Genomic DNA, 26,187 nt, shown 5'->3' on the forward strand with positions numbered 1-26,187 from the left:
TTAAAGTGCAATGGGACAATTTTGAAAATTTCCTTGTTTGATCATTTAAACTGACAACGGTTTTTATATTGTTAATAGAAGATTTTAATGTTTACCATTTCTTTAAAAAAATATCATACTGAGGTCATATTATGACTAGGTCATCGAAAAAAGTAATTTTATATTTCCTATTTCTTAGCTCATATTTATACTATTAAATATTAAATGTTATGACGAGCAACAATTGCTTTTCCTACAGGAAATGCCTTGTGTTGGTGACATTTATTTTAATACTTGGTTGATCATCACATTTAGGTTCTTAATAATTTTTTATATAGGCCCTAATGATGTAACCACATTAGTAGTTAGAAATTATTTGGAAATAATGTTGAATATAACCATTTTTATGTCCAAATGTAACAACTTTGAATATCTACTTTAAATTTATTGACAATTGGCTCCATTTCAAAAGACGCCAAAATTCTTGGAGTTTGGTTTTTCTAATGTTGAATGTGTAAAACTTAACTGCCGCATGAACTAAATTTAAGGGACAATTAAAAAAAAAACATGAAAGTAAAATATGTTTTGAAAAAAAAGTAAAATGTTTTGAATAAGATTATCTGGTACAAAATAATTTTATCAAGCTTATTTAAAAAATAAAATAAAAAATATATAAATATATATCCATAGGTAAAATAAACAACAAACTTTATTGCAAATATCTAAATTTAAGTACATATACATAGAAAATTAGTGCGTACAAACCATTCAGAAAAGTTTTTATTTACAAAATATATGGGTAGTTTTTTAGAAAATTTAAATTCTATCCGTAAAAAAAAATCTTTATAGGTATTTCTGTATAAGTACTTTACATACACTCATTATAAAATTAAACTTTAAATAATAAACAAATCTTCCTGCAAAATACATAAAGTTAATTTGGAGAGTTTCCATCCAACGTGAACATTTTGGAATAATTTCTTAATGATTTTACAGAAGAAATTGTAAACATCAAATTATCATAGCATACAGAATCCTTTAACGTGATATTTGGTTCCAAAAGAGTTTTATTTAAATTCTTTATTATTTGAGCAAACATCACGACCTAGAATTAAAGTCGGTGCTGATATTGTTTTAATTAAATGTAGGTACACAATCGCAACCCTGAAGGCAGGCAGGTAACGTGTGAGTGCGTCTCAGTCGATGTCCAGCTTCCTGAAGGATCCCTCGGCCCCGAAGAGTGTGTCCTTGACCTTGGACTCGCCCACTCTCTTGGACTCGTCCGACCGCAGGTCCTCGCTCTGGATCAGCCAATCAGCGTACTCCGTCTCCACGGCACGCCTCTGCTCCTCTGCGGACACAGCGCGATCGTGCAGTCGTTGGTGGGGCAGCAACACTGAACATTTCACTTCAAACATGGCCAAACATTCACTATTTTCAATAAAGCAACATTGCTCAAAGTAGCGTGCAATAGCCGAGTCTGGTGCAGACTTCAGGCTGAGGATTAGGAATGGGCTAATGAGCGGAGCCCTGGGGTCACCATCTTAAAATTCCGGTGACCTTAAAATGACATATGACCTCAGCCTTTAACTCTGGCCCTGTAATTTTACACCCTAAATGAAACGTTATACATCCGAGTGAAATTTTATACGAGATTGCAATATTACTTAAAGTCTAAAAAAACATTTTATTAAAAATTTCTTAAAAAAAATAATTTAAAAAATATATCGTACGTCATTTATACTGGCAGTTCGGTGCTGGTAAGAGCAACTTAATAAAATATCAATAAAAATTTCAAATAACGTGAAAAAATTCTGGAAAAAAATAAAAATGAAATCTGGATTTACGTTTTATATTTCATAGGTACCACACACGCCGAGGCCAATAAAAAAAAAGTGGATTAAGTGCAATACAAATACAAAGCCATATATATTTCCGCCATCTTGTATGCCACTATCTCGGATACTGCCATCTTGTTTTCGCGTGCTAGTGTGTGCTGCTGCCATATTGGTTTGATTTTTACCCACTGGAATGCACCACTTTCAATCACCAGAACGGTCACTTTTGTAGCGTCCAAAAACTTGTCGGCCATTTTGGCCACCGTAATAAAACAGTTTAATTATTAACCCAAAAACTTCGAAAAATCTCGATTGAGGCCGTTAGTTCAATACTAGAAGAGATTAAAAGAAAAAAACACACTTGTACAAATAGTATTTAAACATAAATAATACTACATATTCATAAAAGAATTTTTCTTGAGTGTATAGCATTTTTCTATATATTTATATTTTCGTTAAAAGGACACTGATATATTTAATAAGACCTTGCGCTGAACGTGTGTGCAAACGTCTTGCCATATAATATAAAGTTTCGTTCTATTGAATGTGCAACCTGCCCTTTGCGCGTATTGATGTGTCTTTTCAAGTTACCATAGTGTAAAAACGGTCTAAAACACATGTTGCACTGATATCTAATATGTACAGAGTTGTTATTACAGTCATGTGTGACACATTCAAGAAACCTTCAACTTTACAATGCTGTTACAAAAGGCACAGTTGGATGATGGAATACCACCAGCTATCTCTTCTTTGGTTGTCGATGCCATTACCATTGATGGTATAGCTGACGTCAAGGTTCCTGCTGCTGATGGAAATGTATTCGTTGAAGCCTCTGCACAGCTGCAATCCTAGGTAAAGTTACTTCCGAAATCTCCATGGTCGTGAGCGTAGCTGACATGATGGAGTTGCCATTGTTGTTGCTTGGCATGCAAAACTGGGCCTTATTTCTGATGGTAGAGATGTAATAAAGGTCTTCGTCACTGAAGCTATTGCATTCATCGAATCTTATGAAGGATTAATATTGTCTAATATTTACCAAGAGAGTATGTGCCCATTGTTCCACAAACAAAGGCAAACTAAGAGTCCCACTGAAGGCAAACCATTTATAAATATGTATTCATTATTGAAAGTCATTGAGTTCCCAAACACTTATCAGTTAGTATTCTTACACTATTTGGAATGAATTGCCAAACAATTGTGTCTACGATGTCGGTATCGACAACTTCCGCATTGCGAAGAAATTAACTTGTTCGTTCAACCAACATTTGCAGTCTTCATGGCGTCTCACGTGGTACACATTGGTAAAGGTTTCGCCACAGAATTGATAAACAGGTCCTGCATCTGCTCTCCCGTTGACGTGAGACTTGCACGCTGCGCGCGAGTGAAGTATTGCGCCTGCTGTACCACCGCCCGCGCCACCTCGACGGGAGGCGTGTTGCTGTCTTTCCAGGCGCACTACCTGGTGAGCGAGACGGGCACCATATATGTAGGTAGACCTGCCATTGCGCGGAGCGACCGTGCCTATGTGCTGCGCGCAGGGTTGAACAGAGAACGTAAGGGCCGGCGACAAATGAACGGTGTTATGTAAAAATGGTTCAACCCACAAACATTTTCAACTGAGTAAATTGAGCTGAACGTTGAACACACAATAACCGGTATTGTGGCAGTTCGTTGAATGTTTGGTCGCAAGATGGCATAGTAGCAATGAAGGTCGGTTAAAAAAATTTAGCTCAAATAAAAGTGTCATTTTACCTACACAATTATTTCAATAACATTTTTTTTTTCATTTTGTTGGTTAACTCATTTGTGCATAACACCATCAAAATTACTTTGTCGGGCACCTTCCCTATTGCTCCAACCCCTCACTATTAAAAAAATCAAAAGCCTGAAAACAGTTTAAGAGATTATAATGCTGTATAGATAGGACAACAATAAGTGAATTTCAACAGCTTTATAAGAATATATATTTTTTTATTTCAATAAAACATAATATCCATATTTATATGCAAAGTAATACTTACTTAACACTTTAAAATATACCATACATAAAACGGAAATACTTTAAAAACAATAATAATTTATGATTAGTTATTCTTGTTTTTATATCAGCGATTTTTCAATAATAATAGAAACAAAATTAAATGTGCGGGCAAGTCTTGATTCAATGCATAATGTTTCTAGATCAGTTGGCCCATTGTTGATATCTGGCAATATTATTTTTTGCTAACCACACTAAAACATCTTTTTGCTTTATCAACTAAAACAGGAAGTACATGGAATATGCGCAGTGCAACACACAATTTCAGAAAAAATAAAGCAATATTGATAACTGTTTTTGTTAGGCATTTTAGAGGCTGCAGAATAAATTATGAAATTTAAGTTTTGTGACTATTAATACAACTGATGAATTTTAACGGCTTACCTTATTTGTCATCTGCGATGGATGACACAAACCCGAAATTTTAATCAATTTGTGTGACTTTTTTAATCTTTATTTTCCTTTTTGATTCTTTTCTTTCTGCTTTTCTGCAATCATTTGTTCGGGTATTCCATAATTTACTGGAAAAAAATAGGTCATTACACTTTACGTAACTTGAATTTTTTATTAAATAGATAAAATAAAAAAAAGGTTACACGTACCGATAAGATAACCAAAATATGATCCCTTGTGCCTAATTCCAAACCAAATAACCCTCGAAGTATATTTAATATGTCGCTAACAAATATATATATATTTTTTAATTTACCCTATTTATTATCTGCAAGTTCAGAAATATACGCGACTTTTTCTTGCGTAAGATTTCCGATTTTTGATTTTACAGGTCATTTAATTAATATTCCAACCAATTTGGTTCGAAAAACATAATAACACGATAATGCTTCACCAACTGTATGAGTGCGTTGTGTCCACTGTAACACTCTAAAACTGAATGAACATGGTAGACAAATCATAAAGTGCTGCAACAGAATCTGTACCGCTCATTTTCTTGAATTAGCATCTTCCTCACAACATACACCTGCCGTGGCCAGCAGATTTGGCATTTCCTTATCAGGTTTATAATATTCTGCTGCCATGCGATAGCCTTGACTGCTCCACATCTCTCCTTGTAGTCTGTTATCAGAACTTCCTTCCAGGCTTGTACAAAGTTAGCGTGGCCACGAATGTAAAAGTGATATGAGCATATCGCATAACTTAAGGTTTCCAGACTTGTATTTATGTCCTGCTATCAGCAAAAATGCACTAACTAATGTATTGAAATGTAGCCAGGCCCCTCTGTGTCCCGTGCCCCGGGGATCTCCCCCCCCCCCCCCCCCAAGTCGGGTTAGGCGGCGCTCACTCTCCTCATGCTGCGACGAACTGACGTATCTGCCGGTGCTGGTTGCGGGCTGCTGTGTTCGCCCGTCCCTGCCTGTTAGCACCAGTGGCTGGCGGGCAGTCCGTGAAGATTTTACTGTGAACTGAAACTTGGTCATTCTTATACTTCCAGCGTTGAAAAATATTGTGTCTATGCGGCCTGCTTCTCCCTCTGGCTGCCTGGAACTTACTTCTGCATCACGGTGTCCTGTGATACCCCTCTTCCCCTCCCCATCTCCGGTGGCTTGTCTGCTTGTGCCCACTCCTCTCAGGTGTAGGGCGAGGGGCGTTGAGATGCGATACTCTGAGCTCACCATGGCAAAACTTCGGTGACTTGTGACTTCTGTTGAGGTTCGTGGTGGAAGAGCCTTGCAAATAAATTTATTGATCTTAAATTTTGGTGAAATACACTTTATACACGTGTTATTGAAATCTATGGCCATAGCTTACAAATAAACAAACGTTGGTCAGATAGTGAAAAAAATGAGTGAAAAATGGGGTCGCGAAAATGCGCTGGTCAGTGATATTAAAGCGTTTTGTCGTGTTTATAACAATCATTGTAGACAAGTTAAACGATTTTTCATATTCTCTAACAATGGTGTTACAATGAAAATTCATCTATAAAAATTCTACAATGGCCTAATTTATAATTTTTTTTATACAAACTTTCAGGGAATTTTAAAGTTTCAATTCCAATTTTGTGGATTTTTGTCGTTGGTTGCGGGCCGAGATCTCCTTGTTGTCAAAATTCCGAGACTCTGGCTCTACTGGAATTGTGCTAGATGAGTCAGTTAGTCAGAGAGGAGCCGCATATCGGGCTGTGTGTTTATATATATATATATATATATATATATATATATATATATATACAGTACACTCCCTATTTAACGCGGTTGTCGGGGGACATAACTTTTACCCGCGTTGTTGCATAACCGCGATGTTTCGATGTGACCAAGGTCAAAAGGCATAAAACACCGCCTGTGTTCTAATAGGTCGGCAAGCACGCACAGTATAGACGGCCCGCCTTTGTGCGGACTTTGCATCCGCAGTTTTCACTAAACGCGGGTGAAAAAATAAAAATAATAAATTGTAAATATAAATATTAAATGTTGAATTTTATTTTTTTATTTTTCCGCATGCCGCGCACAGTTTGTCGCACGGCCTACGAGCGCCGCCATACACACGTGCGGCACACAAGCTGCTGCCAGTCTCGTGGTGTCAGCCACAGTATCTGCTTCGTCTGAGTGTCCGTAACAAAGTAAGTGCAGTGTGTGCGGTTACACACGATTTTGTGGTCAAAGTCTTCTAAATAGAAAGGCCATAGTAATACTTCAAACCGAATATGAATCGCAAAGTACCGAGTTTGATTGACAAAATAAAAATTCTAGATTTACGTACTTACAAATAGCGTGTCTTTTGCAGAAGTATGCAGCAGATACGTGAAAAACTATTCTAGCATTCGTACAATATAAAATAAAGAATCGTCTATCGTGTAAAGTGGTTAAACTTTGTTATCCATGCTTACAGTAAATTATAAATGGTCACATGTGGGATACAAAAATTGCGCCAAAATAATTTTAGCGCAATCAGTGGCGCCGTATTAAAAAGTCTGTTAAACGTTGTCTTTACTTATTCCATCAAACGCTGTGTCGAGTTGCTGAGTGTATGTGGCTCGGATCGGCAAGTGTTATATTCCCCAGCCTCTGGTTAGAGGTCGGGAGGCCGCTACACATAAACATTTCTGGGGCTTGTTTACTACCTCACGGCAAACGTGGTACAGTATGGTTCACGTAAGTATTGGACCACTGGGAATTCCTCGGCAAAGATTAAAATTACGCTAGCTGATTTACTTTATTATTTAATGTTAAAACATTATACCAAAGTAAAAAGATGAACGTGTATAATACAACGAATAATATTACGTCTGTAGGTTCAAGTTGTAACAAAACATTTATATGTCTCCGCTTGTCAACACACGTGACCACGAGAAGTGTGCAGACGGAAATGAGTGAACTACTCAAGGTCACCAGACTTCCCCCCTTTCGGCTTAATCGCCCCTCTCATCACTGGCGCTTATATTCCACTCCTCCCATCTACCCGGGTGTCTTGGTCGCATATTCTCGGCTCGCCTCTCCCCTCCCAGCGCTTGCCGTCAACCAAACCTATCCAAAATCAATCCCCAGCCGAGTCACGCTGGATAATGTCGCTGGACGGTAGGCTTTATCGGGTCCCCTGTCCGATGCTTTATTTGTGGGTTAAAAAAAATGTTAAGAACTAATGTTTCAGAAAATAACACTGGTCTGGATTGGATCATTATTTGAAAACACTACAAGATAGAGGAATAATGTACGGAGATATCTTGTTTAGAATTTCACTGCGGACATTTTCTACGCCTAGGCTTTTTTCTGCCCGATGCTTAGTTTGTGAGTTACAACGCAAAATTATCCTAATCGGCTGTCAATCATTTATTCCATTATTATTACAGTAGAAACTCGTTAATCCGTGACGCGCTAATTCGGGAATCGGATAATCCGGGACGATTTAAAAGTGCAGAAAAAAAAAGAGAAGTAAAAATTGTCAGCGCTTAAAATTAACGTCACGCGGGCCGGCGGCCGGCAAACACTGCAAGCCTTCGCATGGGCCGCCAAACTCTGCAACGCTGTTTGTACCGACCCTTTGTGTCGTCCCCCTTTCAGCTGTCACATTTGTCACTCTTTAAACTTGAGGGGGATGTCCTGACTTCTGCTTCCCGTCTCCCTTTGTTTGTTTCCGCCCGCCAAAGCACGGCAGGCGCCTGGCGAGTGACGTGTCTGGCTGGCATTCGGCTGGACGAAGTGGGATGATTGAGCGGGAGGGGGGGGGGGGGGGGGGCTACCCAAAATTTATGTGTGCAAGTTCAGCACGATCTTATCTTTCTCTCTTCGGCTGTTGTAAATGACCGTGAACTAATGGCTAGGCAGTGCCGTATTTTTTTAAGCCGAGACTAATTCGAAGACGGTCTTTACCGTGAACGGATTATCCGGGTTTATTACTTTTTTTTTTACAGGATTTTAATTAGCCGGGCATCGGCGGGTCCCAATTAACACGAATAATGGAGAGTTTACTATTTTTTATCCATCTGCTGCCAAGGCGCAGTAAGCCTCGGTAGATGTTACGTCACATGACCTTGGCCTTAACCCAGCTGCACGCCGGTATCTGAGAAGCTTGACAAGCCCTTCCGGGCTTTAATCGCTAGTCCGTGAAATTCGGTAATCCGTGATTATCTCGGTCCCGACCATCACGAATTAACGAGGTTCTACTGTGTTATTATTATTATTATTCATTTCTGATTGGGGGACATGGTTTGACCCGCGATATACCCGATTCCGCGATCTATCGGGGCGCGGTATACCGGGAGTTTACTGTATATATGGATATGTAACTTCGCAAGAACTAATATCTACTTATCAACATTTATAGTTTTCCTCAAAATTATTATTTTTTTATTTGTAATAATTATTTCATAGGTTGGATGTATTTAACTTCAGACGGTTTACATGTTTCGTTTTGATGATAAGTAAGTATCTAAGTTCTTTAAATGATTCATGCAATGAGGAATTTCGATTTAATTAAAAAAAAACATGCGTCATTAGAGAATTTCAATTTATCTCATGGAAAAAATAAAGAATGCAGAGTAAATAATAAAAATGATAACATAAGCCCTCAGTGTACTGTCGCACGTGCTCAAGCCCCTCTTCATCTGTACGCCTTCACTGTGCACTATCGCTCTGTAAAATACTTCTACTTTTATTATAGACAAAAAATATTGATCATTATAAAAATACAAAATATGTGTTTGGTGTTAGGCGCTTGATGTTTTGACTGAAAATCATTCAAAAGTAACATAAACTTATTGTGTTCAGGTTCATATAATTTAATTCTGCCAATGAGAAAAAACTCTATTAGCTATGAAACATAATAGTTTTAAATCAACACAAAAAATAACCCTGATAAAGGTTTGTTAAATTAAATTCCCATAGAGAAAACAAAATATTGTATATAACTAGAGTTGCCTGTATGCTGAGAACCCTGATACAATAGTACATTAATTTCACAGGATACTCTCAGGAATTTCAGCAAAAATATATTTAAGTTTATATTAAAAAACCAATGTTTGTGTGAAAATTTGTTAATAACAGACTTAACTCAAGTTCGACATTCAAAAAATCTGGTCTTGATAAATCGACGTGTTACTTATTTTACATTCATATAAATATCAGCAGAATTTGTATATTAGAGCAAACTGACAATAGCAATGTCAACTGTGATTTTTAAAAGCCTTAGACACCAAAACATGTGACTCTAGACGTAAAAGTCGTGTAATAATGCAGAGGCGTAACTTGGTTTTGTATCAACTATCAAACCAAAATGGCCTACTTTATCAGTCACTGTAATCGTCATACACATTTGACACACGAAATTTTTATCAAATAAACAGTTTACGGTGCACTAACAAACAGTACAACGTCAGTAGTATATAAAAGAGGCCCGGTGGCACAGTTCAGGGTGAAGTGTTGAGGTGTTGGTCGCTATATTTGATCCTGACGTCTCGGTGGCCATCTTGGATGAGCATGACCTTTGACCTTGACCCCGGCGGTAATCTTGAATCATCCATTTTTTATCCGCCATCTTGGATTCCACCATTTTAAATTTCACATCCGCCATAATGTTTTCTAAAACTTTCCGCCATTTTGAATTATGACATCGCAGTTACAATTTAAGTTACGGCCGCCATCTATAAGATCCATAATTATCAGAAATTATTGAGAAAAAAATATATTTTTTAAAATAATTCATAAATTTTTTATAAAATATTAATTTAAAAAGCACTTACATCATGAAGTCCTCGGTTCGAACCCGGTGAGAGCAAAAATATAAATGGCGACGAATACTTATTCCATTGACATCTCACTACTTATGCCAAATATATATAAAACCAGCTGGTATTATGTCACATCCGCCATCTTTTTTTAATCTGCTGGAGGCCGCCATATTGTTTTCGGCTGTTAGAGTGCACTGCCGCCATTATAGTTTAATCTTTATCTGCTAGATTGTAGTAATCGTTTATTATTTCTGTGGCAACCGCCATCTTCAAATTAGGGCACCATCTTGAAAATTCGTAATAATATCATTATAAATTCGGGAAAAATTTCAACATACATAAAATATAAAAATTAGTTTACTGATCGATTCTATCGATTCCTGTCCTTCATAGATACTTGATCAATGCAAAAATAATTATTTTATGTAAAAAACATTAATTTTAATAAATATTTTTGGAAAAACTTAAAAGAAGCTTAAATTCTTCTACTACCAGCATCCAGTAAGCCGATAATGCTGTATATTGACCACCATCTTGGAAATTTGTTATTATTTAGCTATACATTCGGAAAAAATGCCCCTGATTGATTCGGTGGATTTCTGTCCTAGCTTCGACCCTTGGTCAATGCAAAAAAAAAAAGATAATTTAATTTTAAAAATCACAAAATTGACAGGTTCGAGAAATAAAACACCGCAAGTTCTCTTACAAACAAAAAAAATGTATTAAATAAAAACTACACTACTACAAGTACAAAAAAGCAATGAAATTACTAAAGTCCACTAGCCTTTTTATTATTTCTGCTTCGGCTACCTACGAATTAAAGCGAGGTGAGAAGCCCCAGCATATGACGTAGGTTTGACCATTTCTTCGTTTGAGGATCTTCTCCGCCAATTACGTACCGGGATAAATCGTACACTGAATCTCTTCGGCATAGAAGATGTCGCGAATAGGCTTGTGGTCCAAATCTTTGAGATAGTATGTCCTTGGCTCCAATTAACAAACATCCATAACCCGGAAAAGTTCGCGACTCCAATTCGCAGTGAAACCTTTCTTGAAGACACCTTTCTGCTTGGAGATTCGCATAATGTTACCGATGTTAGCTTTACACGTTCGTGGATATTTCTTCTTTGTGTTGGAAAACATTGTTAGAAGCAAGTGATCATCCTACACGTCTTTGGGCTTCATTTTCGTGGTACTATGCACTGTGGAATAGTATTCACTTACGAGTGTGGGCAAGATATCAAGCAAACTTGTAATTTCCGTTAGTTGTGAACTGTCGCCACACTTGGTGCGCAAAGTTTTGATAGACCTTTCGAATATGGAGGCTATAACATTACTAAATGTAGAGTAGTGTTTAATGCAAAACTTCTTCATCAAAGCCTTGAAGGTCGCATTCAATAATTCTTTGCCGAGATCCATTTGCAGGTGCGATGGTTAACGTCCATCACGCAAAATGGCTTTCATAGCCTTGGTTACGTCGATTGCAGTCTTCTATTTCACAGGTCTGGCCCAAGCAAAGTTGCTATATCCATCGATGACCGTCAACATGTAGGCCTACTTGCAACCTTTATTCAATCGGGAATATGGTATCATCTCAACTAGGTATACCTTGAATAAATCATAAGGTCTGCGAGCTACGACTTTTCTACGAAGGTATTTTCGTTATGCAGGACCGTTTTGCTTTGTTAGACAATAATTCTCCTGTGCTCGATATAAAGGTCATAATTCTTACAGAAACCAAGTTTACTAGTGCCATTTATACTATCCACTAAAGAATTCTGAGACGGTTTACTGACAATGAGGGACAATAATGTAAGACTTGAGACTTAGCCAATGAATAGTTTGGGTGGAAAAGGAAGTAGCCCGACAAAACCTGGCACTGAACCCGGGTTTTCCGCAACTGAAAAACATGGCGGCCTTACCGTGAGCAGATACTACAGTTACCAAAACCTTTCATTCCTCCGATGCTGAAGTCTCATTTCATTATTTAATATCTTTTTGCATGACGATGATGTCGATGAGAATGTAAGTCCATCTATTTATTTATCTTTATTCGTCTTAGCAATTTTTATTTCCGTATTTCAATGCATTTAGTATTTCGTATGGAGAAACAATTTTACAAAATTAAAACTATTGGTACGTTTGGATTCCAAACTATAACGAAACTAATCAGCTACAACTACAATAAATTTATTTTTGGGTAAGTTACGTTATCTACTTTCACTGAAGACACGATGTTACAATTTTTTGTATAGCAAACACTTGGCGTCCCCTTTATTTAGGAATGAGTTCTGAAAAATAAATGGAAAACTTTTTTATTTGTGTAAACCTAAGTGGTATTAAGTTGTGTGGGATAAATCAATAATATTTGAAGCCCTGTTGTCAAAAGGTTCCTGAATATTTTAGGAAACCGGGTAATATTTTAATACCCTTAAGGAAATTTAATATATTGACCATATAGAGCTTTTTGTATTTGCTCAGTGGGTATTACTTACTGTAGAGTGCAGTCAGCGAACCAGCCTTGCCGCCATATTCCTCCGGCAGGATCTCCAAGGGAAGTCCTTCTCCCAAGGTGTCTACAGACGTGTGGATGTGTATCTACAACACACAGGCACAGTGACATGTTTAGTTCAAACACTGTTTTATCGTTTTATGTACCATTACGTTATGAGCAATATATTTAATAATTTTTTTACTTTTACATATCTTATTATTTATTTGCTATTTTGAATAACTAATTCTCTTCAGATAACGAAGCGTGTGCTTCTACAATAGTTAGTATCTTCAAAACAGTTTGTAATTTTTTTTAAATTTTAATTACTTAATATTGTTTCTTTTATTTTAAATGTTCTCTTTTTCATATGAGACGCAAGGTAAATACGTTTAAGTACATTAAAGTAAGAATTCCTGTAATGAAACTATGTAGTAAACACTAAATGGTAGGTGAACTGTAGCTTGATCGCAAAACGCAACGATTTGAAAGGCCCTAGTTTTCAGATCCATAAATCAGCCCTCACTGAAGGAACGGTAAAATTGTCATGAAACAACATTTCCTTTGACGGGCCCAGATAAATGGGAATAGCGTAACTAAAGGTCGTATATCAACTGCATATCACTATTAGTAACCATGAATCACCAGAGAACTCCGTAATGAATTCTTAAAAGTCCGTTGCAAGCTCAAATTATTCCGAATCTACTTAATTAATTTGTATTGTATAACTGCGTGTTCACTTATGTACACACTTCATTTAATTTTTACGTCTTGATAAAAGCAAGATTTTTTGCTCGTTTATTGTAGTTACAGGAGACCAAAAACAGCAAAAAATAAAGTTTTCGGAAATTAGAGAAGAAATCAGCTTTGATTTACTATAAATAAGCATCCAAATTTTTGCTTCGCTTTAATACTGGCGGCAATTACAGGAAAATCATTATGTATTTTTTACGATTCATCCTTAGTTATGCTGAGTGCAAAACTAGTGACACATCACTGCAACACCTTGCGCAGTCCTTTCCGTATCAAATAAATATAATTATGAAATTACACTTGCTTGTCACATAGGAGAAATGCAATTATGAAACTAAATATTCAAGATGACATATGTGGATACCTTTATCAGTGTAAGGCCAAGCTGGTGCCCATATGATGTTTACAGTGGTAAAGAAATTAAAGTTTACTTTATAAAATGCATCACAAACAATATTTCAGATGCGAAGATGTCACGGGTACCCGTGTACCCGAACATACATATGTGTGAGCCCCTTCTAAACGTGATACCATGTCGCCGGCACGGAGCGCACTGGCTACTTCAGTGCCGCGGTCGCTACCTAGTCGGGCTACTTCGGCAATCATCAGTGCTCCCGCCAGATGTAGGAAGCTGAAATGTCGCTTATCGAAGCCGGCTGTCGATGAAGGTACCGAAACCAGCTCGTTCAGCAGGAGGAGGAGCCCAGCGAACGACCTGAAGACTGCCACGCTGCCGGAACACCTCGCGAGCTACACTGCCAACAAGCTGCTCGCTCGGCCGCCCCGCCGATGACGTCAGGAGAAGTTGGGCTTAGTCTCGGGTGAGCCTCGTCAACAACACTTTGCTTGAATAAATGACATAGACTGGCTGCTGAAAGTTGCAGAAAAGACTCAGTAATATGGAGACTGTGGCAGTAAAGAGTAACGAGTGGTAACTTATGCTGGTTTACTAAAGTTAAGCCCTCAAGCAGCTACATAGTTAAGGTCACGAGGGCTGGAAGGGTGGCGAGGTCGCATGATGCAGCAGGCAAGGCAACCCTAACAAACATTACCGCACATTGTTCCCAGCGGTGTCGCTTTACAAACAAGAAATACGTTGTTCGTATTCAGTTACGTTTACGTCTTTGTGTAGAGTCACAGACAGCGTGTTGAAGTTACCAGAAGACAGTCACTTTGTAGTTTCAAGACTTGAGGGCATAGTGTAACGCCCCTCGTCCCTCAAAATTAAATTATTTTAATTTGCCAAGAAAAAAACTTGGAAACTGCTGGGCAAAATATTAAGAAAAATAAAGTTATTTACCAAAGGGGGAACGAGGTGGTGAACAAGACAAAATTAGACTCCCTGCACACAAGCAACTTGGGAGCTAGTGGATCGTTAAATAGAATAAGGTATACAATAAATAAACACTACATAAGTAGCTTGGTCTATAGGTTCCCTGTTTTATTTAGAATGGTAAATTATTTTTTTTCTTTGTTTTGGTATTACAATTAAAGATATTAACACATAACAAGTAGGAGGGGCCACCCCGAAATCATTTAAAACAATTTATATTAATTAAACATCGTAACCGAAACAAAAAATTGAAATATTCCACCTTATTAGATTCTTGCGATGATTACATAAATAACAGTCTCATTGATTTTACATATTCTCGTCGATTATGTTCTTAAGGCACTGTTCGCTGGTATGCATTTAATTAATTTAGTTCATTATATGTAAGGGGAAATTATATTTCTCATATCACCCGGGTCTTCAGAGGATGACGTCGGGCCGGGAGGAAAGCTCTTCTTAGGGGTAAAAGCAGCTGGAGTTTCTGCACAACATGATGGGTGTAATTTCAGCACCCAACTGTTGGACCCTGTCTGAAACACAAGCCAAATTCCAAACGAATTAGACCTGCTTCCAGGCAGTCAAACACAGTCGGCGCGAAGGCCAACAAACGGGAATTCGGGGAGGAAAAAGATCGAAGTCACTCACCAAACAGGGTGTAGCTCCAGGGCTCAGAAGATGTCTCGCGCCAACATCCAAATGGCGCGGACCGAGAATACCACGGATGACGTGACCGAAATCATCGATAAGTGAAATAAAAAATAATAATAATAAGATTTTAACTAAGACATGACTTGTTCTAAATGTTCCTTCTGACTGGCTACTGAATTTTTAACTGGGATCACATCCCTTAAGACAGATGACTATATTATTGATTCGAACGAGTACGTCGTTGCCGAAGACCAGCCTCTTAACACAGAGGACGCCGAGAAGACGCGGTAAGTAGCCGAGGTCAGAGTACCAAGTCCGGCGATGGCGGACAAAGCTCCTAATTAAAACGGGCGTTAGGCCCTAAGGGAAAAGGAATGGGAACGTTCGGCTTTGGCCGAAGGCATCCGGAGGTGACCAAGCGGTCGTAAGCACTACTTCAGTTGTTCGCGCCGAAGAGCGACTGCTGCGGTCTCTACCGGCAGGTACAGAAAGCAACACACAATCGACTATTACATGCCGCGAGGAGGAAGCAATAGGGCCACTCTGGTGGCCTAAAGGGGTCATAAAGGGGGAGGGGGTTAACAAGATCACTCACAGGTGTCGCGGGCGTCAGCTCCACTCGCTGGCGCCAAGAGAAGACGTTACAGTTTCTGCCGCTAGATGTCGTAGGTAGTCCTGTAGGACAAGGAAGAATGTCCTTGGAGTAGGCCACCGTCTTGGCGGGGTTCACCACAGGGCAATGATCTTGAGTTAAATTCTACGAACCAGGGGGGTGGAGAGAGAGGGGAGGGTGGACAGAAAAGCGCAGAGATGGCTGGGAACGGAGGTCCACGGGATACTCGTTCGTGCCGAGACTAGCTAGTCTCAGCAGGCCTCTAAGAAATAGAGCTTGCAGGCCAGAAGCTGCTCTATGCGATTTTAGTCATGCAGGGAATTAATATTACAAACCCGGGACGTGACTGCAGGCGAGAGAAATTTCAACCCAGTCTGCTAACATCCACATTAGACTAGCAAAATATGAGATAGGACCCTGAGAAAGGTGCTTCGGTCCACTGCCGCAAAGTTTAACTATGTGGCGTACCCCAGCCTAACAAAGTGTAAATCACCCTTTTGTAACTAATTTATAAAGAAAAATAAATTTTCCAAAAATAATTTAAAATTATAATAAAAATTTAAGAAAACGTGTTGAAATTCCTAATTTCCGGCACAATAGCGAGTCTTGCACCGAACGGAACCGAAGGGAACGAGTGTGGCAACTTGTGTCACTGGTCACCAAGTAGCGGTATTGGCGAGTGGCGAGCTGGTTCCGCTACTCTCTGGAAGCACCGCGATTAGCCGAGGCCGCCGCTAGCGAGGTCGCAGCCGGGAGACGAGTTGCTGTGGCGGTTGACTTGCTGCAGAAGCCATCCCCTCCGTCGAGCTGGGAGTGACGCCCGGGAAGAGGACGTCGACAGCTGCGAGGAGCAACTCGCTGGGACTTTGCCGCAATATTACCAGACAAGTACGAGTGGGGTTGTAACCTCATTACCCGGCGGGCTAATCTGTTGACAACCTCGTAAAGTCATGCCTCGGAGGATTTTGGGCCCGCCTTCAAACACAAGATAGTTTGCACTTTTTGTAAAAACTTTTCTATAGATATTTAAATAAACCATGCTATATAATCTTTCTTATAAACATGTTAAACAGTTATAGTTTGCCAAGCTCTCAGGTTGAAGTGGAATGTAATGTTAACTTGTTGATATCCCTATGTTTTCTCAAGTATGTATGCTGGCATAGCTGTTTTCTCCTATGCTATAAAATAATATTTTTGGAGTATATAACTTTAAGTAAATATTGCTTTACGTGAGGGCTTTAACTATCCCTGTGTTAAAGACTCATTCGATGATTAAGGTTTTAGCAGTCAATGCCATGTACATAATAAAGTTTGGAGTTTTGTTTTGTGAAATAATCGTCCACACATTTTTACAGTTTGATAGTTCTTTTTAGTGTAGTCGTATACCTGTTGAATAGAATCAGTAGCAGGGTGGATGTCAGTGCGGTGGTAAGGCATCGTCACCATTAAGGCTATTTCTTACCTTATTATTCAGGCCCTTGCAGTTTATGATCTCTCTCAAATATTTTTTCGCTAAAATGGCATTCATGTTTACAGACCTGGTGACGTAAGGGAGGAAAGCATATAAGAAAGCCTGAAATTTCATTTTCAAAGAGTTATTTTTTATTATGTTTCATTGGAACAACGATTTTGGTGTTAACTTACGCATTCACTTTCGCCCCTTAGTTTACGTTGTCTTGCGTCCCTCTGATTTTAGGGGAAAGGTAACTGTCTTAATAGTAAGTAATTTATAGTTTTTTTACATGCATTAATATATTTTTAGTTTAAGCAAAATCTGATTAATATTTATAAGAAACGCCAAAGCATTTTTATAATTTAAACAATTCGACATGGCATTTTTTTTGCGGTTTACTTAAATACGTTATATATAATTAAAATATTACTTACAAATACAAATGGTACTAAAACATTTTTGGAAGCTATTTATTTTCCAGACCTAAAAAAATTTATATCTCTAAGATAAAATAAATTGTTAGTAACTTAAAAATACCAATTATAAGTAGCTTTATAACTTTTTGCACACAAAAATAATATTTGAAATTTGGCTGCTAGGTTAGTACAAAAAATGTAAAAAAGGAAATAATTAGTTGCCAATAATAATGTTTCTTGCATGTAAACTATTTTATATAGAAACTAAGTATCAACGTGAAAATTATCTAACGTCATATAATATAGCAATTTATTTATGTTGATACTAATTGATATATTACTTCAACATTTTATAATTTTGTTTTCTACGTTCCACTAATATATATATATATATATACATACATATATATATATATATATATATATATATATATATATATATATATATATATTTCGTACACTCTTACTTGATGTTAATAATGACAAGCTATTTTCAACATAGTTACCAGCGATGCCAGCTCGCTCTTCAGAAATGGTTTCACCAAAGCCATTATCTTATCCACGACAGGAACTGTGTTTATTATATAAACGGCTTTCAGTCTTATGGGCATGCAATCCTAAAAAAGAAAAAAAAAACAGCCGTGACACTTCAAATGCATTTCACTTTCATAAAGTAAAAAAGTAATCGAAATTATCATTTAAATTATTGCTGCTTTAACCGTATCTTATATTTATCATCTAAAACAAATTAAATTATTAAAATAACAGAAATAAAATGAAATATATTTGCAAGTTACTTATCTAAGACTCACTGATTTTAATGCACTCTTTTAATGGTTCCAATATCAAAAGTTCTACACGTCAACGACCTTTTTACGTATGTAGCACACTAGCAATACTCGTATTAATTTAACCATTAAAAGTATTAAATTTTTTAATCAGAATTGGTTACATAAATAGATGCATAAAAAATTTTGTGTCAACTTCATGAGTTTTTGTTTCAAATTTATAAAAAGCATGGTTATAATATTTCTATTAATTTCATCTAAATTAAAAGTAATTAAATACTTCGATATAATAGTATGAACAGAGATTATTCCTTACTTATTTTAAATGCCGTTATTTCCATTTATTTTAATACTACAAACCATGAAAGGAAACACAAAAAAACATGAACTATGAAAGCGTATCATTTTCTTTAATTCGCCCTGTAATAGCGTTGTATTTTATGTAATAGTTTTTTTTTTATTTACACATGCATCTCTTTTTGCAGCTTAGCACGTAACCGCACTAATGCATACAAAAAAAATTTTCTAATATGTCTGACTTCGAAGGAAACAAAATAAAAACACTCACACTTTTTTCTTTCTAATAAGTTCAATTAATCATGTAAAAGGTTTATGTTATTTTAGCAATACACAAATTATGTAAAATATTCACTGAGTAAACATTCAGCATCTAGGTTGGGTGATTTTCCAACACATCACTTTAGAAACAGCAGAAAAATTCACATTAGACAGCTTGATATTCATATAGAGAACTGGTTTATTTTTAATGACTATATTTAAAAATCTTGTTATTTTAAAAACGCTCTATTAGTGTACATTATTTTAAATTAATTATTTTTCCAAGTTTTTTATGTGGGAAATGAAAATCAGTTTTAAATGATACAGTGAGTAATCAACTGATAGTATTTCACCGCCATCAAAGAAAAAAGAAGATGTATCGCCACTTGTTGAAACAAGTACAACCTGCACGTAGAAGAGCAGCTTCTTGATGAGGCCGAGCGGCGAGATGCGCGCCAGGTGGCCGAACGAGACGCCCTGCGCGTCGAACACTGTGACGATGCCCGGCGCCAGGCCGTCCTCCGACAGCCAGGTGTCGGCGAACATGAAGAAGTTCTTCATGTTGTGCAGGAACACGAACTTGCTGGGGTTCAGGTCCACGAACCTCGTCACCGAGACGATGTAACCCTCGGGCGTTCTGCGCGGCAGCATGGCCATCTCCCTGCGGGCATGGTGCACTCAGTGGCTAGCGCTGCGTCACACACTCTTGTCTTTGCTTATGGAATTGCTAGTATTTTTTTTCTAGGGGTTCCAACCTTTTGAAGTGTTCTCCAATTATGTTTAAAAAAAATTAATGTAACACATTTGTTGTCAGCAAGATCATATGAGATCATAACACAGTCCTTTACAGAATATGAATATTAGATAAGTACTCGGAAATGGTTTTTTGTAGGCCACTATCACAACATTTTACAAGCGTGAGTTACGGAAACCCGGGAAAACCTAAGTCAGTATGGCCAAACCATGGTCCTATCATATGCTACTCCAGTGACTAACCCCGCACTCACTCTTTTTATAATAGCGCATAATAGTAAAACAAATAGGTTTGAATTTAGACCGAAGAATGTAGAAAAATAGTTAATGTAGGGGAGACCGGGGCAGGTTGGCACACTTTTAGTAAATTTATTTTTTAAAGATATGATATTAACATACATTAAAATTTCGTGGCGTTAACAAAAAGATTAGACCTTAAAGCACATATTTAAATTACTAGATTTAAGTAAATTTTAATATGAAGTTTTCAAAACAATTTTTATTGAAGTAAACACAAGCGTGCCAATGTACCCCGCTATTGAGGCAAGTTGGCACAACACACAAATATCAAAAGATTGTAATAATTAATCGGGAAATATAAAATAACCCATAACAATATATCAATATAAATAAACACAAAAATAAAAGATAACTAACTTGTTTTTTTGAACAATATACGTCCGTAAACAAGATCACTTTTATAAGATTTTCTTGCATCTAAAAGACACATAAAATAGAGTGTCACCGGAAATGCAGTCTTCTTGTGCCCATTTATGACACTTGGTACACTGCACCCATTCTTGACTGCATTCTTAATTGCTAAATGCATCTAAGCAGCAAATACAAAGGCAGTCCTCATCTTCACCATCACTTTCCAAAGGGAAGAGCTTTTTGGAATGCAAATTTTTTTGGAAGTGCGATCCAAAGGAAAAAGATTCTTTGGCGGTTTACCGTTTCTTAAACGGCCTTCTTTCTTTTTATTTAAAGATTCCTGTTCCTCTGCCAAAGCCCTCTTTATTGGAGTGTCTGTAAAAATCACTGATTTACTTTTTTTTCGGCCTTTGCCAGTTTCTTTTATTGGTCTTGCTTTGGTGAATGGCCTTACCAACTCTGGGGAAGGATACGAAGTCTGGACAGTAGGTAATGGGGACAAATCAATATGAGTAGATGTCGATGGTATGTTCTCAAAAGGCATACAAAGGGATGTCAAGATATATTTAATAAATTAAAACAAACTTTTGTAGGCTTACTTTCCATGGTTTAGCATATCTAAATTGTACCCAGGGCAAAGATGCAGGAACATTCGCCAGATGCTGTAATGGTCGCTCTGCCATAGGCTGTGGTGGTGCTGCCATAGTCTGTGGTGGTGGTGCAATAGGCTGTGGTGGTGCTGTCATAGCCTGTGGTGGTGCTGCCATAGGCTGTGGTGGTGCTCCCATAGCCTGTTTTGGTGCTGCTGTAGGTTGTGGGGATGTAAGAGGATGTGGTGATGCTGGCCCAGATAGTGAATGTTTTTTATAACTAGCGCAATATCTAGCCAGTGTCCTATATGGTATACCGAAATTTTGAGCTGCTCCCCTTATTGGACGGTTCGTTGTTTTTACATCAAGTAAAGCTGCTTCAATTGTTTCAGCTGACACTTGGCCCCTGGTAGTCTTCTTTTATGTGCGCACCATTGTGAAATCTTAGGAACAAACAGTTATTTCTAGTATTCATCCTCAGTTTTTGCAAGCAATATTGAATAGACTAGTTGTAAAATGTAGCAAATATATTACAAATAATTGAAACGTTTATTATTTTTATTATTATTAATATTGCATAAACATTATCGGGATATAAAACTGGGCTGTTAATAAATTTTCGAGTTATAGGGCACGTTGGCGCAGTATGCCAACCTACCCCTTTTTCTTTGTGCCAATGTGCCCCATTCCTTGGTTATTTCTTTACATTACCCTCAATAAATCAACAGAGCAAAATTAACTCTTTTTGATAGCTAAAAGCAAACCTTAAACAGTTGTCTTTAAGATGAATATATATATATATATATATATATATATATATACAAAACATTACGTTATATACCCAATGCTATTTAGGATTTTAAGTTAAAATGTAATTTTACTTACATGTTCAATAAACACAAAAAGTTCTCTCTTCCGCTGAAAAAGTCACAATTTTCAGTACCGTCAACGGAGGGAAAAGACACTCGACTGACGCATCCCGCGTGCTACTGGGGGCGCTATCCTGCGTCTGTTTGGAGAACTATAGCGACTGTGCCAACGTGCCCCTGATGCCAATCTGCCCCGGTCTCCCCTATCATAAAAACACCCGAACCAATAGTCTTTGTTTTCTAGCCGCCTTTGTTGCCCGGTTATAAATCCTTCAAACACCACGACTGATATTCGTAACGGCTCGGTTGTTTCATACTTTTTCAAAAAATTACTGATTCTGGTTTCATTTTTTTTGCGCTAATATAATTTTGGCATTGTATATTTTTTGCCTGGAAATCATGGTAATTACCAAAGGTATTCGTGATAGTAGAAGCTAATAAAAATTAACTAATTCAAATTTAGTCTCTCGTATATTTTAATTTTTTTTAAAGTTTGTGATATTAAAATACATACATTATCAAGTTTTTAAGCTATCTATTTGTAAGGACTTATTGTTTATATGTGGTAAATTTATGTCTACAAATAAAATGTATAATATTGAATATGGACGGAACAATTGACCAAATTCATGCAGACGTTTTAGATTTAAAATGTTTTTTCTGCATATTGTTGCAACTTATCCGTTAGTTATATTTGTAAAATAAATTATAAAATATTATTTTAAGTCGTAAATATTTCAGAACGAAACAAATTTCATCGTAGAAGTCAGCACCTTCACCTGAATTACTGTAAGAATTCGACTATTTCCGTACCTTCAGGTCTAAGTAATAATAGTTTTTAGCATGTACCAGGAATCAGCTTATTTTGGCACCATTTTTCAGATTTACCTAATTTTTATAAATTTTTATTTTATTTTTTGGATTATCGAACTATTTTTTTTTTTTTTCATTTATCGTCAGTATTCCCAGCATCGCGCGCTGATGATCCAGCAGTCCCACATTAATAAATTCAACAAGGCGCATCCTTTTCTCTTCGCTCCTAATCATGCCGTGACTCCGGGGGCGACTCCTTCTCGGAGTTACTGCTCCTGTCAGCCGCTACTGGAGCATGTGCTTCCTATGTCGTCAGGAGTAGGCAACTCTGGTCAGACCTGGAGATCCTTCATGCCACTGCCAGAGCACGTCGAAGATGCTAAGTTCGTCAAGTTCCTCTACGCCAGCTCTTCCTCATGCACTCCCTTGACCATTATGTTTATCGCTGGTGTTCCTAGAACCAGGTGTCCGGAGTATTGACCCGTGCACTGTCTCTTAATCCAGTTCCCCCGCCGGTGGAACAAAACCATGTCCTTACCGCGCTGCTAGCGCCTCTCATGCGCGACCTGTTGGTCGTCTGCAGTACTAAGACCCACCAGGTGGCGATTGCAGCCAGAGCCCTCGGCCACCGGACGGTCATTTGTCTTAGCACCCACGCGCCATCTGTCGGCAGTCATGGGTCCCTACTACCTTAGCACAATGTAACCGGTGGTAACGCTTCTACCGATGCAGGGGCTCTCACAGCACAACGCACATCCCCTCATATTGGTGTCGCCTGCCGGCTTGGTCGCCCTTCACTATGCAGTGTTTCCATCACATATTTCACAGCTGGCAAGGAGACAATTTTATAAGAAAAACTAGAGAAATTAAGTAATAGGGCATTCTAGCACCCATGTATTTGGTTAAGTTAATATTATAAAAATACTGAATAAATTTCACTGTGGCCAGCCAACGGCTTAATTATATATAATGCTACCAGCTATTTGCAAATTTCACTTTGTAACTCCTGTGTGTAATATTATTTTAATTTTATCGCCAACTCAAGGCGATCTTTCTGTTCAAGATAATTTAAACTCATTTAATTTTCTGGCTGTAAAACTACCGCAAGAATAATATAATAATAATAATCATCATTATAATAAAATAGGAATCAAATATAAACATTAGTTTGTTATCACTTACATAATTACCTTTCTCAGTAGGTTACCTCTAAAGAACGTTACTCCTTTACTGTATTTCCTCTTAAAACAGCACAATAGACCAATCCGGTTTGTCTTATATCCACGGTAACTCTGCAGCTAATGCATGCTTGTTTGAGTTTAGCTAAATTTATTTGTCACTCACTCCACTCTTTATCTAGGATTTCTGCACACTGCTGTATTTGCTCTACATAGGTAAGGACTTGCTTCCAGGCCTTGTTTGTTATCAACAATAAGTTATAATTAGAGACCCGGAAAATTCGCGGGTTCAATGACTTCCAGGATAGACTCCAATATCCTCTACACACTCGGGCAAATGCAAACTGTTCATTGGCTGCTAACTTGTGAGTCGTCTCGACTGGGTGGCCTGTGATTCGACACTTCTATGAATAAGGGTCTCTTATTGGCTCTCAGTCCTCCAGATTAACGGTGAACTAATGACAGAAGCAGCACTAAGGTATAATTATTTGAATGTTAGCATAACACGAAATTAACCCGCGAATTTTCCGGGTCTCTAGTTATAATTAACTACATCAAGAGAGGAGGGTCACAAGCCGACATAACCAACCCCATTTAATTCTGTTAAGTCATTCCGATTCTATTAATGTGTCTATATACTCGACATGCATGCATGATGCGACCTCGGACTACCCTGACCGAGCAACACACTACCACTACCATATGTCCAGGTTGTGCTGCAGCTCCTCCGAGAGCGGGTCCCGGTTGCTGAACAGCTCCGGCGTGAGGGACTTGAAGCTGAAGTAGTTCTCCAGGGTGGTCTTGGTCCTCTCCAGGTTGTCGTAGCAGCTGTGCAGGAACAGGTGCAAGTGGTCGTCTGGAACAGCAGCAGGCAACAGCATGGCAGCTTCTGGTCTGTCTCACTTGAATACTACTAAAACATGTACAAATGTTTAGATATACAACATATTGGTTGAGTTGCTCCTAATTAATATTACCTATAGTTTAAAATACTAAAAAAAGCATACTTTTATCAGATCAGTTCTATGGAACCAAATGATTGTTCACATTGCAATCCGGATTACAGATACTTGCAAAGTTTCAAATTTATACTGCAATTAGAAGTACTTTAAAATGACTTCCAAAATTTGTTTATAGAGTAAGCTAGTTACAGGTGAAGCAAATCAAAACATTTTAAAAAATAGTACAGTTTGTGTACGTTTACAATCTTTTTAGAAAACCAAATTGTACTACTGGCCTTTGTTAAAGTGCAGGGCTGTAGCCAGGATTCTGTAAGGTGGGCTCCAGTACAAAAATAGTGTATTAATTTTTTATTCTTCATTATTATTAAATTTTAAAATAATATTAACAGTGACATTTAAATCAAATTTCAATTAATAGTTAACGATTATAACTCCAACCTTTACAAGTATATATTTAAATTATAATATTTCTTGGGGGGAAAATTTAATATTTTGTTTTTTATTTAATATTTTTTATTACTTTATTTATAAGTCATTGTTTAAAGATTTCTTTGAAAGAAGTCTTGAATACTAATATATTTAATGTTATTAAATACATAAAACACACACACTAAGTTGGTATTGTGCCGGAAAATAGGCCGAGCGACATATAGTCAGGCTAAAACATGTTACCCGACGTTTGCAAAACCTGAAACAGCTTTCGGCAGACCTTCTCCATGGAATTTATATAAAAGAGATAGAACGATGTTTGCAACAGACGGCAGGTTTACACATAAAATTGGCGACGAGAGCAGCCGTTTTGGAAGACACACGACGCAGTCAGCATTATGTGGCTGAGGCACAGGCTTTAGGCATCGATTGTCCCGCCTTCCCGGAAGGGGACGCTCCTAGCTTACCCCTGGGGGTAGAGCAACCCGACACGCGACCATCAGGAGTACGGGCGACGGTAAACAGACAGAAGAGGGAAACAAGCCGATCGCCAGACGCAGCCCCTGACTCACAGCCACTAACGTCGCTTCCAAACCAACCGATACCCGTATCTACGAATCATTCTGAGCCGCTTGTGCAGTTGACGACAGCGGCGACAAACATTACAACGGGTCACGTGACAACCCACCCCGTCACTAGCGTGACATTTTCACAGGGATTACCAACCTTGGCACACCACATGACGCAACCATACCCACCAAACATGTTTTTCCCGTATCCGACTGCTCAGGGCTATTTTAACCCTTATGCTCAATTTCAGCCACTGTTTCCTTCATGGCAAACCACCCCACTTCCG

The 26,187-nt window shown here is 37.9% G+C and overlaps 1 protein-coding gene across 1 annotated transcript in view; it reads right to left on the reverse strand.

Annotated features, from left to right (window-relative positions):
* Positions 1 to 656: 656 nt before the first annotated feature.
* The window catches only part of LOC134531198 (alpha-tocopherol transfer protein-like), a 94,771-nt gene continuing 69,240 nt past the window's right edge, over positions 657 to 26,187 (reverse strand). The window contains exons 3-7 of the mRNA XM_063366842.1: positions 24,640 to 24,796; positions 19,492 to 19,747; positions 18,247 to 18,357; positions 12,529 to 12,631; positions 657 to 1,330 (exon numbers count right to left, since the gene is read on the reverse strand). Of these exons, the coding sequence (XP_063222912.1) occupies positions 1,176 to 1,330; positions 12,529 to 12,631; positions 18,247 to 18,357; positions 19,492 to 19,747; positions 24,640 to 24,796 (782 nt within the window). The 3' untranslated portion in view covers positions 657 to 1,175. The remainder of the gene's footprint in view (positions 1,331 to 12,528; positions 12,632 to 18,246; positions 18,358 to 19,491; positions 19,748 to 24,639; positions 24,797 to 26,187) is intronic.

This window comes from Bacillus rossius, chromosome 3 (assembly GCF_032445375.1).
Source record: "Bacillus rossius redtenbacheri isolate Brsri chromosome 3, Brsri_v3, whole genome shotgun sequence".
NCBI classification, from domain to species: domain Eukaryota; kingdom Metazoa; phylum Arthropoda; class Insecta; order Phasmatodea; family Bacillidae; genus Bacillus; species Bacillus rossius.